This window comes from Carettochelys insculpta, chromosome 7 (assembly GCF_033958435.1).
Source record: "Carettochelys insculpta isolate YL-2023 chromosome 7, ASM3395843v1, whole genome shotgun sequence".
Lineage (NCBI taxonomy): Eukaryota > Metazoa > Chordata > Testudines > Carettochelyidae > Carettochelys > Carettochelys insculpta.
In genome coordinates, this window is record NC_134143.1 from 6428656 (window position 1) to 6446128 (window position 17473).

Sequence of the window (17473 nt, forward strand, 5' to 3'; positions counted from 1 at the left end):
CCAGACATTCAATCAGTACTGTTAATCCCAGCCTCATTAGTGTCTGGAGCAGCACAAAAGGCAAGGCCCCTGCAAACACCACCTAAAACAATCACTGAGAACTTGGATTACAGGTGCTGTTCCAAAACAAAAACCAAAGGATTCTGCCATTGCCTGAAAAAAATTACACATCCCACACACTTTAGAGATGGTTTCTTGCTGCACAGCTCTGGTGTGATCTGTAGCTGATTAGAAAGTTAGAGAACACTGTCAAACTCTCAATCACTTTCTGTCTAGCTTTGTTAAAACAAACTACTGAAATCCAACCGTCTTTAGCATTTAAGCAGTTTCCCTACTGACAGGGACGCAGTGTCTCTACAGTACCGGTGCCAATACCTGTTACAACACAAAGCTAAAAGTGTGGTCCTACTGCCCAGTTCACGTGCTCACACAGGCACGCATTGTGCACCCAATTCCCACTTAGAAATGATCATATCTTCTTTCTACCAGGATACAACAGACGTGCACTGTTACTTGTATTTGTAAAGCTGCATGTGTTAGAAATGATTTATTTGTTGCTAATGAATTTATCGTCACAGTACATAAACTTTAAAATTACATAAAAAGTTTGGAGACATCCCACCATTTAAGTATTTTATTCTTACATGCACCACAGCAGAGAAACCAAAGTACCATCCAAGAGAAAGAGACTGAGACACTGATTTTAATAGGTCAGAGAGATTTCAGTAACAACGTAGCATTCTCCACCCAGTCCCCAACCCCCTTAACTAGCAGACTGTTGCTTTTTCTCAAATGATGCTTAAGTTCACCTGCAATACCAAGCTTTCTGGTGACAAGTGCCTGAAACCTGTGTAAGCAGGAGCTGCCATTTGTCACTAGATTCCAACTCCACAGCCACCCCGCTCTATAAACAAGATGTGGGAGAGGCCCTCCATTTTAGTCCATCCTTCAAATGCAATGCCCAGAGTCTTTGTTCCAGCTGCCTGCCACCTCTACACAAGCAGAAGCATATCACCTGTTCCAAGGTGATTGCTAGATATTCTCAGAACACAACTCAGTGCATACACAGCCACGAGGGGGTGCTACAGAATAATCAACGTGCACAGCTCTCTACCCCCCCGCCCCCCCGACCCCAGTAATGAACCTAGGGTCTAGTAAGCACAGGAAGGCACAGTTTCGAGTTTCCGCTGAACCCTAATATCCCAAAGATCTAATTTAAAACCATTAGTGCCACAAGTCGATTCTCTCCCCTCCCCCGTCCCACCCTTTCCCTGAAAACACACCACCTCTTTATTTAGGCACACACAGTAACTGCTTTACAACTACTGCCATGTCGACTGTGAGAAGTAAATTTTTCAAGAGCTGACGGATTATGCAGGCCACTGGACAGGGACTGACCTACATAAAAATCCACCTGTTTCCAGCTCTTGATGGTTCTGTGATGTTTCCCTGAGTAATGTGTACATTTACCTGTGTGTGTTGCTGTAACTCTCTCTCTCATTCTTCACTCTCCCTCCCCACCTTGTTACATTGTATCTGCAAACACTCCAGTACATAGATTGCTCTTTTATGTGTTTCTCTGACATACCTTATATATACTTCTTGGTGCTTAAAATAAATATTTCAAATGACCTGAAATGCCTGTAATGGCTAGAAAAGACCAGAAGTCCCAGAACTATTTATCACCACCTGCTAATGTTCTAGAGCAGTGCATGGCAACAGTCAGCATCATATGAACCAAGTTTACCAAAAACCTACTTCTCTTTATTTCCTAAGTACTGCTGGAGATTCCAAGCCCATACGCAGGGTTGGGGGTTCAAAGGGTGCAAATGCAAACACTGCCCCCATTGTCTGGTTTGTCTCTTTTTCCTCCCTGTGCAGGGAGAGGCACAGGTCACAATGGGGGAACCCCAGGCCTAGAGAACTGGCCCTGAAGCAGGGAAGGCAGTATATTTTCCTACATGCCCTGGGCTGCCAGCAACAGGAAAGGGAAGGGCCAAATATTTTGGAATATCTTTTTTCACTTATGATATTACAGCAAGATTCCAGAAGGTAATTTCTACAAAACCTTTGCTACTGTATACGCTTTACTGTTTCCACTCATATTTTTCATTAACTTGTCTTATGCACATTCATTGCACAACTATTTTGAACTCTTTTATACTTGAAAAAAATTGCAGTCCATGCTTACAAAAAAGTGTGTGCATGTGTACACACACAAATTCCTGGGTATGGCTCTAGATTCTGCCATACCTAAACCAGCAGCCTATGCAGACTTCCACCCTGAGAAGGCTGCAAGTAGATATTATCCCATTATGCATGGGATTTCGAGAGCATACACTTGGCTGGCATTTTGGGATATACAATGATCCAAACCCCATACCTATTAATGCATATGAGAGGAACTTGTTCACAGATGTCAGTGCCAACCCAGTGATGGGACCAGTAGTGTCTTCAGAACGGATTACTTCCAGGAACGGTCGGAGAAAGACGTTGGGTTCAATTTCTGAAAGCTCTGTAAGAGAGAGAGAGCACAATCAGAGACTGAGTTTACCAATCACCAGACCACACAACTAAAAGCAATGTGAGCAAAACACAAATTCTTGCCACAGGGAAGTAAGCACTGTGGGGATTTGGTGTACAGCCATGATGACCCCCACCCCACCCCCCACTTTCATGACTCTCAGATTTGAGCCTGAGACACATCTTGCAAACTCCAGCAGCATACAAACAACATAAGTAAGTCCTCACACTGCCAATTTGCTCATTAATCTCATTTATTAGGTTGCATTTAATTTCCCCTCTAAGAAACTGTCTCAGCTCAGTCCCTCAGGAAGGAAGCCCTACATATGGCTCACTACTCATTTCAGAAAACTGGTGGGAAGGTGGGGGCTACTCCTAAAAAATGAGCAGGGCAGAGTGACAAAGAGTTTATGAAGTTCCTTAATTCTTATGCAAATGTAGAGATCTTCTAAACAGCCTTCTGGAGCCTCCTGTCTGAGCTCCCATTGTACAGACACTATGTAAACATCACAGAGCTGCTGCTTAGATTAATGCTTTAATTAATTGGCAGATATTGCAGCGTTTTCCTTGGATGCCTGTAATGTGATCACATTAGTTATATAAAACCTGATTCATTCTTCTATATGTCCCATAATTTGCACTGTGTGCACAATACAGGTTGCACCTCTCTAGTCCAGCACCTTCAGGACCTGACCAGTGCTGAATGAAAGAATTTGCTGGACCATGGGAAGTCGGTATTGTCTAGCACATTACCAACATTTCGAGTCCTTACTGGGCTCTTAGAAGCCCTTTAGAGGTAAATTACAGCTAAACAGCACGGAACACAGAGAGCCAGGAATAGTGGCTCTAAACAAACTTTATGGGACCACAGGAACTGTGGGTGCAACCACGATAAATGGTCATCCAGCTAACTAAAATCATGCCAGACTACGGATGTTGCTGGACAGAGTGCTGGACGAGAGAAGTTCAACCTGCATATCCACCACCTGTAGTGTGAATACATATTTGATGGGTGTGCCCAAGGGCTTGCACTGAAGCCAGTTTTCTCTAGACCAGTTTAATTCTGTCTAGGTAAGAGAAACTGAGCCAAAACATTTTAGTCACCTCTCCCTTATCGCCAAAAAGGCTCAGTCTTCAGATTAGACATCTAAATGTCTGAGTGAAAAGGGGGTGATTACTTACGTGTAACTTGAGGTTCTTCAAGATGAGTCATCCCTATCTATATTCTTCTGAGGACTATGCACATGCACACAGAGCTTTTCAAAGCAGTAACATCCATTGGTCCATACCTTTGCCCCTCCACTCCCTCGTGATTTCACTTGAGCAGACAGTGGGTGGAGTGGACCAATGACATCTTGAGTTCCTTCACTGCAGACCAACCAAAGGAGGATGGGATTGGAACACAGAGGGGAGCCATGCATCCAAAGAACCTCAAGTTATGCTAAGTAACCTCCCCTTCTTCAAGAGATGATCCCTATTGTACTCTACTGAGGATGATTAAGAGAAGGAGTACCTAGCCAGGATGACCATTTGGGACAATAATGGCACCATGGAATGGAGCATCACTGCATCAAATCAGAATCATGCACTAGAGAATAGTGCAGCCCCCATACTTTTCAGGGTTGTGTCCCCACCCCTTAATCTGCACCCCCCAGGCCAAGGTCAGGAGCCGGACTGCGTCTGGCATCTCGGGCAGGGTAGAGTGCATGTGCAAGGAAACAAGGCCAAGGCTATGAATAGGGCTGGAGGCAAGAGTGGGAGTAAAGCCGCACCTGGACTGCAGTGGAGGCCCAGCAGCTGGGCCCATGGCAAATTAAGTTCTCTGTAAGCTGCACAGCCATACAGCTGCCCATTTAGCACTGTGCAGGTGCTCAGGGATTCCTGCCATAACCAAGGAAGGGCTGTACCTGCCCCAGCCGAGTCCAGCCGTCAGCTTGGTGTGGCAAGGACAGCCTGAACCCAAGGCCCCAGCCATGGACCAGGTGTCCCAAGCCCGGCCACAGCACCAGGATCTGCCAGGGCTGGGGAAGCCTTCTACCCATCTCCAGGCCAGTCCCAGATGTAACCTGCAGGAGCTGGGAGAGGGGATCCTATCCTGTAACCCTAGCCTCAGAGCTACTACAGAAGGAAGATGTGCCTTCTCTTCCTAGCCCAGGTGCTGCTGCAAGCAAAGAGGTGGGAAAGGAGTCCTTCCTCCTTGCAGTAGTTCTGGAGCAGCCTCCTTCCCTTCTACCTCAACACCTCAACCCTGCCCCACCCTGCAGCTTGCACCCCTAGCTGGAGCCAACACACCCCTCTACCTCAAACCTCTTTCCCTGTGCAGAGCCCCTCATCTCAGGCTCCACACCAGAGTCCACATCCCAGCCAGAGTCTCTTGTACCCCAATCCCCTGCCCCAAGCCTCCTCCCATATTCAGAACCTCTTGGCCCCACCTCCCCCATATGAGTTTTGTTATGTGCACCAACATGATGGGAATGTGTCACATGTCACCGTCCTACTGGTGTACATAAAATTCACTCTGCTCAGAGGGGCGAAAAATTAAAGGGAACATTGACAGCAAGGTGTGGCTCCACTACTGCCCTTGCCCCACCTTAGCCCCAGGCTGGGAATGGAGCCACAGCCAGAGGAGGAAGCTAGAGACAGGGCCAGGCATGCATTGGCCTGGGAACCGGAAATGCAGCTAGGGGCTAGAACTGGAGCAGAGTTGGGCACTCCCACCTTGCCCCCAAGGCAGTTGGCAAAGGCCCTGCCGCACATGCCCAGACTGTCCTCCACACCCCTCAAATGGAGCATAACACATTTTTAGCTCTCTGCACTAGTAAAGAAAAGAAAAGGTGTGTACTGAACTCCACATGCCCACTTTATAGATGTTTGTAAAGGACATGTTATACAGCACAGCAGTTCTTGCCAGCACTTTGAAGGAATGGTCCATATGTCATCTGGTGGGGACCATCCAGGTAGCTGATTGCAGAGTATAATGTATCCTAAGACCCACTTTGATATATCTGGGTGGAGATCACCTGCCCCTTAATTCACTCTGCTACAGCAATGAATAACCTAGGAGATTTCCAAAAGGGCTTCATCCTCAGCAGGTAAAAGGGCAGGGCCTTATGAACACTGAGGGACTGAAGCCACTGCTCCCTACTTGAGGCATGAGATTTGGAAAAGAAGGTTGGCAATCATATGAATTAGTTGAGGTGGAAGCAGGAAACCACTGTAGGGTGCAAGTGCAGTGAAACACTATCCTTATGAAATGTGAAGGGAAGAAGGGTGAAATTATCATCTGACTCCAGGTGAGGGCCACCAGAAAAGTGACCTTCATGAAGGAAGAGAAAGGGAGAAGAAGGACATGGATTCAGAAGGAAAGTTCATTAATGACACAAGAACTAGGCTGAGGTCCTACTGCAGAGCAATATTTATGCACAAGATCCTTCCAAAACTGGGACAGTCACCATGTGGATAAAAGCTAAAAGTCCCTCCAACAGAGGATATAAAACACTCGTTAATAGCCATTACACACACACTGATAGAGTCGAGAAAAAGCCTAAAGCTTTCAAAGAGGAAATAATTCAAGATCATCAGGATGCCAGCAACATTCTAGTAGGGCCAGCAAGTGAAGTGCACCCATTTAGCTTGGTATGGTCATCCTTTTGCACCTCCTATTAATGGAGATGACATAGATGTCTGCCAACAAACATTCTCAGGCTAGCAGAGGTAGCCATCCAAAACCCCAGACTGTCATGTGGAACAGCTGTAGATGATGGTACCTTGAGTCTGCTGTCGGGTTGTGTGAGCAGTTCCGAAATCACTAGGAATACAAGTGGGGGATATTTCGACATGCACAAAAGCAGAGGAAATCAAAACTTATTGGGCCAGAATGGAGTGATCAGGATGACCACTGCTCTCACCCACAGGGAGTTTGCAAAAGGTGCCTCGCAACAATGTTAGGTGAGGGAAGGCATTGTTGACTTGGTCCAACCAGTCAATGACCTGGGCATTGTCTTGTGAATCAGCACCAACTCCTCCTTTTGTACAGTACTGAATGCACTTGCTTGTGTGAGATGCAGAAACATCCCTAACCAAGTTCCCTGCTGACTAAAAATACCTGCAGTTACCACCCTGTGAAGCTCCATTCATGGGCAGTTGCAAAGTTCCCACCGAGAGTATCACAAATCACGGTCGGATGGTTGCCGACAAGAGGATACAGTGTGCAAGGAATCATTTCCGGAAGAGTGCTGCTTCCATGCACAGTGCTGGGGACCTTGTGCCTCTTTGCTTGTTTATGCAGTAAACCACAGTGAGGTTGTCCGACATAATGAGAACATGACAAGGATGAGTGGACGGATGGAGGTAAACACACAGACTGCCTTACACACTGCCTGAAGTGCCAGAATGCTCACATGTATGGAAGCTTCTGGAGCGGCCCAAAGGCACTGTGTTCCCCAGCTGTTAAGTGACATGTTTACTATGACCAACATGTCTGGGGAGAATTGGACGAAGCATATCTGTTCACTATCAGAGAGAGGAAATTACCTCTGGTGGGACGGTGAGAATGGTGTACAGAGTTCAGTACATGAGGCAGTAGGCTCCTTGCCCCCATAGTTATAGAAAGAAGGTGAGCAAAGGCTACGGGATACGTGCATGCTGTCATGAAGCCCAAGAAGGAAAGACAAGTTCTGGCTGAAATGGAGGGGCTGAACGTCACTGATGTGATCAAGCCTAGTCGACTCCATTGTGTAAAGGCATGTTCCGATGAACTCCATGGACTACGCTGGGTGAAAAGTCGATTTTTCAAATTTCATACTCACTTCAAGGGAACAGAGGAGTAGAAGAAGCTGGGACAGATTCTCAAGCTTCCTTTCTGGATCATGAGGTGTACAGGTGAGGGAAACTAGGACTCCTTGCCACTGGGCGTGAGCTGCTTGCATGGAAAGAACTTCTGTGAAGATACGTGGAGCAGTGAAAAGGCTGAATGGAAGAACACCATTGGAAAGTGCTGTGGACTCAGTGAATATCAAGGGCTAACTAGGACATCAACATGGAAGTAAGCATCCTGCATATTGAGAGCCATAAATCACTTTTTTTTTTTTCTAACAAGGGAATGATGGCCATGAGCATAACCATGTGGAACTTCAGATTAAGACTAACAACTGAGGTGTTGGAGGTCCAAGATTGGTCTCCATCCATCTTTCTTCTTGGGCACCATGAAATATGAGTAGAATCCTGTGATGTGAAAAGCTTCAGGGACAGCTTCCACTGCTCCCTCTAGTCCTCCTCTAGGGTAGGAACACTGTCGTAGGAGTGATCCCTGAAACAGGCCTGTGGTGGGTGGAGAGAAGGTGATGATCAACTATTGACAGGGAAAGAATCCCACAGCATCTCAGCATAAACTGGAGACGAGCAGTAACACTGAGGGCACATAACATGTTTATGGCTTTGCAGTGGGGTTGTAGCAGCCCCATATCAGGAGTAGGATAAATTGGGCGCTCACACCCAAATAATAGCTTATGGAAATGCAGAGTTCATGACACATGCTTTCATCAATGCTTCAGGGTATGTCTACTCTGCAATTTGACAACCATGGTTGGCAGATGCCAGCTTACTTGGGGGTCGTACAGCTTGGGATAAGGAACTAATTGTGGCTTACGTTCTGACTGACTACAGTGCAAGATCTGGGACTTTCCCACCTCACAGGATCCTACCACTCTAGCTCCAGGCCATGCCCCTACAGTTATGTCTGGGGCTTTAGCCCAAGCCCCAGAGGTCTGGTTCAGCCGGCACAGGCCAGCTGCAGGTCTTTAACTGCAGTGCAGACATACCCTACATTTTTTTGGCACAAGTGTTACAAGGTGATGGGATCTTTAAGAAGGAGCAGCACCAGTGCACCTACGCCTGGTTATCTGACCCTTCTTAGGCTTAGAAGAATGCAGATAGGGCTATAAAGAAGTAGAGAGACTCAGCTGGGGAACTGGCTGAGAAAGTGGCAGGAAGCTACAGGAAGCAGAAATAGGACTGCCAGATTCCGTTAGCAAGGGAGGCTGAGAGATCCTAAAATGTCAAGGGCAAGCTGAGGAGCTGTTTTGTTTAAATTTGGACAATAAGTATGCCTACAAGCAACTGAGGGTGTGGCAATAAGTAGTTAGTAAACTGGGGAAAGTCCCTGTCTTGTTATAAGCACACTTCCAAATTTACAGGCATCTGGCAATATTAAAAAGATACAAAAATAAGAGATCAATAACGGAACACTTACGATAAACTTTGAGGGGGATGGCGTTCTGTCAATATAGCCACCAAGTTCATCAACCCATTGTACAGATCTGTTAAACCATTCAGCCTTTCCTCAGCTCTCTTATAAGAGCTCAGAAAGATGAGTTGTGCTTTGAATGAGAATAAATCAAGGTTTTATCGGAAACATGCAGAGTAATAGTTCCAACCCTGAGGATCCCACAAAGAACAAGCCCTTACATAATTAGACAGTTTCCATCTGTGCTAAAGGCTGATCATTCAGTGATTCACAACTTCAGCAGTACCACACTGGGAGAGAGGTAGTGACTCAGGTACCCAAGACCCCTATCGTTAAGGCTGTGCCTTTCTTGACGAGCAGAGGGGGAAAAATTGCTCCTGCCCACCCAAAAAAAGCTTTGAGCCTAACCTACTCCTGACTCAGTGTGGGAGGCAGACAGGTGACATCTCTAGGTCGCTTCCAGATTTCCTCTTCTACAAAATCCAAACTGAGATCCTGAATATCAAATAGCAGGAGGGATAGCTCAGTGGTTAGAGCATTGGCCTTGTAAATCCAGGGTTGTGAGTGCACTCCTTGAGGGGACCTTTCGAGGGCCTGGGGCAGGTTAGATTTAAAAAAAATCTGTCACGGATGGTGATAAGTCGTGCTGTGATGGTGGGGGACTGGACTCTATGACCTCTCAAGGCCCCTTCCATTCTAAGAAATACGTATATCTCTATGTTTCAAATAGATTCGTGGCCTTAGTTAAGGGACTTATATAAATCTCTTGTTTCTTCCCCTGCTAACAAGCTTCTCCTTAATCTTACATGTGTGAAGCCTCAGCCAGCGAGGAGCTAAATTGCAACCATACTGACAAGACAGAGTTGGGTATCCAGACATAGAACACTGTCAAGTTAGTGGACCAGGTCTTCCATCTCATGATTTTATATCCAGAGGTCCTGGGTTTAATTGTCGAAGACAAGCCAATTCAGAAACCTTACCTACATATGAGAACCCTCAGAATACATGTACATTTATTTTTTTGGGACATGTCTGAAATGGAGCACAGCTACGCACTAGCAGCCACGTGTACGCCTGCTAGAGACAGCATGATATGTGCCGTAGTGTCACACAATGAACACTACCACAGGCCACTGACATATCAAAATTAAACAGCACTTACACTTGATCAGTCTTCAGAAGATTAACTAATAATGTTGCTCTATCATGTCTAGACCACCAAAGAGAGCCAAGAGATCCCTTCACGTGCCAAGAGCTTAGGCTTATTACTGGATATGGTGAGGTGTTTTACATGAAATTTGCTCTAAAAGATAAATACACTGCATCTAAGATGCTGGCACTATTCTTGTACCAATAGACTCAGAAATATCAGAACCCATATAGACCCTGTTGGTGCACACTACAAGTTCCCTAGTGTGCTACGATGCACTGCTGTTTGAAGCAGGACTACATTAAAGGCCACTGGGGACCATTAACAAAGAGATTAATCATTATAGCACATACCATTATGATGAATGATGTACATAATATACAAGAGAAAGTCCCCAAGCTCCCCAGTTTTTAGACATTTACAAAAGAGTCACAAATTGCTGAAAATAAGCCCCACACAAACACCCCAAAAACCACACCACAGAAGCTCTACTTATGAGACAGAGCTCTCCACCTGAGTTACACCTCTCCACCGAGTTCTCTATTAATAGGATTTTTGCACTATTTAGACCTATTTCTATTATATATCTCCATATATAATTAAAATATGAATAGGCAAATAGAATAATGTTTTATATTTGTCATAATAACCTGTATTTTGGGGGCAGGGAAATGTAAGGAAAGGGACTGTTCTCTGAGGAAATCCAAGTACCTTCAGAGACAGACTGAAACCCAGGGAAGTACTGATTCACTTCAAGCGACAACCATCTGAAGGTTGTTCAATGGCCTATGTCATGTCTCTGGTCTCAATCTAGTCCTTGGGGACTAGTGCCCATATGGCCTTACGGGCCCTTTACTGGAAGCACTGACAGATGCGTCAAAGATTCAATACACATGACGACGACCTCCTGCATCATCTTTTCACAAAAGGATTGAAGCTCAGTGGCAGTGCATTGTTATGCGGGGAAAGCCTGTACAGCATTTGCTCATGCCCTATGTTATCTATAAAAAGACAACATCCCTTTCCTGGGCCTAAAAACAGCACTAACTTTTCTAGAAAGTTTTCGTCATAATTCTTTGCACTTTTACGTAAACAAAATCAATAGAGAAATATATAAAATAATGCTATATTTATTCAGTGCAGTTGTGTTTTGATAATGTAGGTGGGAAGGTCTCCCATCAAAGGTTTACACTACACTTCAGCCACTATTGCAGAACTCTGTCAAGGTCAAAATCATATGCTCAGTACCTCCAGCCCCATGTTGCAGTTGATGTCTCTTCAGTGCAGCTTTCTCAGCCAGTATTCCCTCATCTTGTCTCAACTGATAATAGAAACTGGGCAGTATCCCCCATTTCCCTGTTCTAGCACTAGCTTGGGGTGAAGGCTCACTTACTACCTGGGGGCAAAGGGGTTGCATCCTTCAAGGAGTAGGTCAACCCTGAAAGTTAACAGAAGAACTTTTGATCAAGAATTGGAGTGAGAAGAGAGACAAGGAGATGTTTGCAGATTGCTTTTTGGTCATATGTCTCAAAAGGATCACAGTGGTTTGACCCCCTGGCAAAATCAGAACCTCAGAGTAGAGAATGTAAAACCCATTTCCAGCCTACTTTAATAATGGCTTAGCCAACAGCAGATGTATTTAAACTAAGTATTGAGTGTTTGACAGTTCAGACCTAAAAATGATGGTTAAGCCACAAAGCACTTTAGAAAAGAGTTAAAGAGTTCATGTGTTCTCATCCCTGGGGTTCCTACACTGACGGGATCACATCACATTTCAGAGATGTGGCCATATCAGCAAGAGGCTCAGAAATACTGGTAATTAAAAAAAAGACATCTCTCCAAGTGCACATCCCAACACGGAAACATCTTGTTGTATGAGATCTCAGAAACATGGGAAACTTCTCCTCTCATTAAAACAAAAAGCGTATAGACTAGCACAGCTTCCTCTCTGTTACTATTCTCCTGACTGTACACCCGATTTCAATTGGGTGATAAAGACTGCAGCCACCATATCAATATTGTGTGCTATGGAGGAGAATAAACAATGTCAAAAGCAGATCACAAAATCTCATCAAGAGTTCCCACTGCTCAGAATGGAGTGGGGTTGGGGGGAAGGGACAGGGGCAGAAGCTGTAGTAAAAACTGGGTTCTAAATGATCCAGACAGGACACCTTCAACTAGCATTATTATATATCCCAATTTTCCTTTTTTGAGATCCTCTGCCCTCTGTCCAAGTGGATTTTGCAAATAAGAGGAAACGTGTGGATTTTTACAGTACAGACACAGTGTTCTGATTGGGCCTTTGAGCATAGTCACAGCTGCCATTAACCCTTCTGATCCCACCCGCATAGGGCCCTGGCAGGAAAGTTGGCAGTACATCAGAAGCCTGTGCCACTTGCCTTGCAATAACAGAGAGCAACACTGCCCCGACCCAGCTTCAGAGTGAGGACACGGAGGTAAACCCCCTCTAGTACCCTCCAGATAACCGACTCAGTACACACACACACTCCACTCTATAATACCCCCTCCCAGCACACACAGCCTTCCCATGCCTTCCAAAACCTGCCACAGGGACTCCAATGACTGAATCCTTTTTTGAAAGCTGAAAGATAACCCTACCTCCAACTCTCCATTAATAGAAAATTCAGGAGTCACTCTAATTCTGCACTGAGAAGGCAAACAAGCAAGCAAACCACAACAGCTCTGTGACAGGCGCAACACACCCAAGAGAGAATTTGTGGATTGAGAAAGTAGTGCAGGAAATGTCCCTTCTCACTTCAGTAACATATTATAGCCGCCTGGCCAGAAGAGCCAGATTTTTAGTGTGAGGTTAGAAACACTGCAACCACCATGCTTTCTCTCTCAGATCCTCTGGCCTATTCCCAGTCACAACAACAAGAGACTAATTCAGTCTCAAGTTGTGCTTTTATAACAAAGTTCTAAACTCCCATTCACTTTGAAGCACGGCTGTACAGTTAGGAATACTTATTTCTCACCCAAGTGCTTGCTTTTATTGCAAATTCAGACCTCTCATACTGAAAAACTAGACACCACCCAACTACTGAGCTACAATACATCATGCCATCTTCAAGAGCATGCTAGAAAACATTCTTTCCTCTCCCTCTCTCGCCAAGCAACAGCTAATTTCACTAAGGATAAAAATCAGTCTCCTTCTGCCTGGTGGCAATCCCATTCAGTTGCACTCCAGAGGCTGGTGCCTCTAACTTTACCCCAGAAAACAAGGTGTGTTAAGACCACCCATTCCCCTGCATTCCTGCTATACAAGATGGAGTCCTTCTACGAAGGGATTTCATCTCATTGGTGATACATCGTTGGCACATTCCTGATCGAAAATGCTCACGTAAGCTGCTTTCTCTGAAAGTTAAACTCTTCACTCCTGAGTAACTCTTATCAGGGTCTGCTATGTCTTCTGAATAAGATTAAATGGGCAAGAAAAATAGTTTATGACAAGTTATTTCAACATCATTTAGCCACAGGACAGGCAACTGCAACCAAAACCACATGACCTGCCTGGCCCTTTTCTATCCAGCAGCTGTTACACTTTGATGTCTGGCCTTAAGGGAAGGCTGTTGAAACATCTTTATTAGGTGCACTTCATTGTTACACATACCAGACAATTCAAACAGGAACACAATGTTTCCAGATTAAGACATTTTCCCCAATTAAGCACTCACACTTACATGACAAACAGGTCTTTTATTTATTAGCAACCTGCGCAACAGGTAAAAATCAACTAAAATTCAGGCAATTTATCATTTGTTCCAGGACACGTGATTTTTCCTGGTTGTGATGCCTCCTTGGACTCAGCCTCAGCTAAACAGTGTCCCTGGACAAATGTTTGCAATAAGCCCAGTTCACCTTTTACAATCAGGTTTGTAACTCATGTCCTACTGGAACAAGAGACCTTGTCTAAACAAGGCCTCTGAAATCAGAAAAGACTGCCACTTCTACAACAAGACTGATCCTACCTCAGCAGCTTGTTCATCTGGCTACAGAATCCCGTAGCATGAATGCTTTCTACCACTACCACTACGTAACCCTTGTGCTCCACTTGGAACATAGGCCATCTACAAAGTCTCTTCGACGTCATTCTGTCTTGAGACAAAACTTCCAGCTGGCTTCAGGAGTACCCCCAGTTGTTGTCCTTCAAACTCAGTAGACCTTCTCCACATTGTTCGAGGTCTTCCTCTTTTGTGTTTTCCTTGCAGGTTCCATGTGAGAGTTTGATGGACTATGCTGGAGGATGGTTTTCTGAGAGTGTGGCCTAGCCATCGCTGCTCTCTTCTCTTGATTTTAATGTCAATTGGTTCTTGTCTTGCTCTGTTCCAGAGCTCCTCATTTGATACAAAGTCTTGACATTTGATACAAAGGATGTACTTCAGACATCTGTTTATGAACGTCTGTAGCTTGTGATTTGAAGACGTTTTAATACGCCAGGTCTCACATCCACACAAGAGCACACTCCGCACATTGGTGTTGAAGATCTGCAGTTTCATCTTCGCAGATATTATTTGTGAACTCCATACGGGACAGAGAGTCTTGAATGCAGCTGTTGCTTTCCTTATCCTGGCACTGATATCCTTCACAACAATAGTAACTGAAGCCCTAGGTATAGCTCTCGAGCTGTAAGTATCATAAGAGTCCCTCCAAAAGAAGGCTTGTAACCATGTGACCATCTCTAATTCTCAAAGATGCCACTCTCTCACCTCTACATAAACTCACAGCAAGGCAAAAAGATCGGGTTCTGCATTCACCCAGGCTGACAGCATGAGAGGAAGCTGAAGAAAGGGGAATGCACACATTCCCTCCAGGGTGTGTTGCTGCACGGCAGAATACATGAGCTCACTGTGGGACTATGTAAAAGCAATGTTGTGATAGAGAACCCTTAGTTTGTAAATCTCTGAAATCAATGCTTTACAATAATAAATGGGGATATAACAGCAGGTTTGTACAAGGCAGAGATAAATATGGGTCTAAAATGAAGGATGCCCCAGCTAATGAGGGAGAGCTGAGAGGTTAATTACCAGTCCTTTTCAGAAATTCTCCAAATATACTCTCCAAGTCTAATTCCCTGTGAATTAGTGCAGGCATTCAGGGGCCTTGCCTGTGTTACTGAAAGGAGAACGGTGCCATTCACAGCCATACATGAATGCAGGGCTACAATTACAAATGCAGTTTGACAGGGAGAACCCAGAGCTGTCAAGCCTGTTCTGTTTGCTTAATTTCATTACAATGGCACAAATGCTTTCATTTGTCAAACTGCACCTTCATGTGTTTATCTCCCTTTCACTACACATGACTTTAACAAATGATTGCTTCATTGTGCTGGGATCTCAAGAGCCCCTCAGAAGTGAGGTGTTTTGTTTTTTTTTTGGTTGGGGATGAGATGCATAAGGAACATTTCACACTCCTGGTATCTCTAGTCAGGACTCCTTTAACTTACTTAAGGGCTTGTTCCCCATTAGTGACTGTTAAAAATCTCCCATCTTAGCCAACCACTCGTACAGCAATGATGCTCTGGCTGACAGTGGCTGCTGTGTTTTAGTTTTAATATTTGCTCTTCTTGGAAATTAAAAATCCTTTGACTTTTCTCATAAGTAGGCATTTGCCTCAGCATCCTCACCTAAAATATTACAAAAACACTCCAACAGCACTCTCACCATTACACAACACACTGTCCAGGTTGGAATCTCAATATAAAAACTTTTCCTTAAGCTACAGTTGATATGTAATTAGCTGGCTGCCGTGTCCAACAGGCTCTATTCCAGAACCAGAGCAGCAGTAAAACTGAATTGAGCAGCTCTTTGGCATGGGAAGGTTGAAGGTCACTGGGAGAAGGATTTAAAATTAATCCTACAGAGCTCACTCTCACCCTGTGACCTGAATACCTCTTCAGTGACTTGGAGGCTTTTCTTAATTAAGTCAACAAATAATTACTCCATACATTTGTCCAGTAATAATCTACTTGTACCATACATCCTCTATTTCAGACTCCTAGTTGAAATACTGAGACACCTTTATGAAGAGCCACGTACCTTAAAGCTCAATTTAAATGCTGACCCAACCTAATTTCTAAAAACTTTCCTCTCATACCTCATACAAGGTAAAGGCTCTAAACCACAATCATACATTGCACTACTGTATTTCAGGAAGACAGAGATTAGACCAAGACACAATGTTTAAGACTAAATTTTGCAAGCTGCCTCACAAACAGATTCAATCTCAATCCTGGAGACACCAATTGCTCTGAGATCAAGAAAATTATTCAGTCAAGCTGATTCTTTCAGATTTTAGACTACTACTATTCTAGCTTTTCTAAAGACATCAAAATGTGTAGACATTACAAATGTCTAATCTTTTGTGGTACTGGAAATGCATCACCACCTACCCAGGGAAATGCACTTCTGAAATTATTTTTCTTCATATATGCTAGTATGAGACCCTATCTCGAAAAGGACTTTTCTGAAGAATTCTCTTCCAAAAGGTAGAACAAAAAAGCAGGCCTGTAGCACTTTAAAGACTAACAAAATAATGTATTAGATGATGAGCTTTCATGGGACAGACTCACTCTTCCAGACCTGAGGAAGTGGGTCTGTCCCATGAAAGCTCATCACCTAATACATTATTTTGTTAGTCTTTAAAGTGCAATAGGACTGCTTTTTTGTTTTGCAAAGATACAAACTAACACAGCTACCTCTCTGTGACTATTCTAACAGAGGTGGAAGTTATATGACAGACTTGGAATTACAACTATCTTTTAGAGAAAATGTGTCTCATCTGCGTCTTTGTGCCAAAGAAATTCTGTGAGCACAATGTGCAAATCATTCGGCTACAACAAGTTTTCATGGATATCTGAAAGTTTGAAACTAGGGAAGAAGTACCTGGAAGAAAAGATGGGAAGCAGAATGTATTCAGAAATGGCTTATGCTAACAATAACAACAGTACAAAAAAAAAAAAACTTGCCATACATCTCTGTACTTTACCTGAAATGCCCTGTCAGTGGCAACTCACCAAGTTCCTAGCACAGAAATGTTATCTGCCAAGTTACAACACCATGGTAGTTTTCAGGCTCTGTGCCATATGCTGATCCTGACACTGGTTCATTACTACTCTCCAAACAGCCACCAAGCCTTGATTATATCAGCAGTTTTCACACTGAGTCAGGACCCCAAAGTGAGTTGGGACACCATTTTAATGGGGTCACAAGGCTGGCTTAGACTTGCTGGCGCATGGAGCTGAAGCCAAAGCCTGAGTCTCACAACTCTTTGGGCCAAAGCCTGAAACCCGCAGCCTGGGTTGCAAGGCTCAGATTGAGCTTGGACAGGGTCAAGCATCAGTCCTCCTTCTGGGGCCATATAGTCAGAAGGGGATCAGTGCACTGCAGTCTGAGAATCCCTGGACTATATTAGAGAAATTTACCATGACGTCCAACATGGTTTCCCTTTGCACAACTGCAGTATATTCTGCTTTTACACACAAGAACTCTGCAATCATTTCTCGAACCTGCTATCAATCATGTTGGCAGTTTACCCTC

At 44.4% G+C, this 17473-nt stretch overlaps 1 protein-coding gene across 11 annotated transcripts in view; it reads right to left on the minus strand.

The window, feature by feature from the left end:
• GBF1 (golgi brefeldin A resistant guanine nucleotide exchange factor 1) overlaps positions 1–17473 on the minus strand; it is a 150291-nt gene that overhangs the window by 57914 nt on the left and 74904 nt on the right. For 10 of the 11 annotated variants that reach the window (XM_074999830.1, XM_074999825.1, XM_074999829.1 and 7 more), the window contains exon 4: positions 2384–2515. The exons of the other annotated variant lie outside the window; for it this stretch is intronic. In XM_074999830.1, coding sequence (XP_074855931.1) covers positions 2384–2515 — 132 coding nt within the window. The remainder of the gene's footprint in view (positions 1–2383; positions 2516–17473) is intronic. 11 annotated transcript variants of the gene reach the window in all.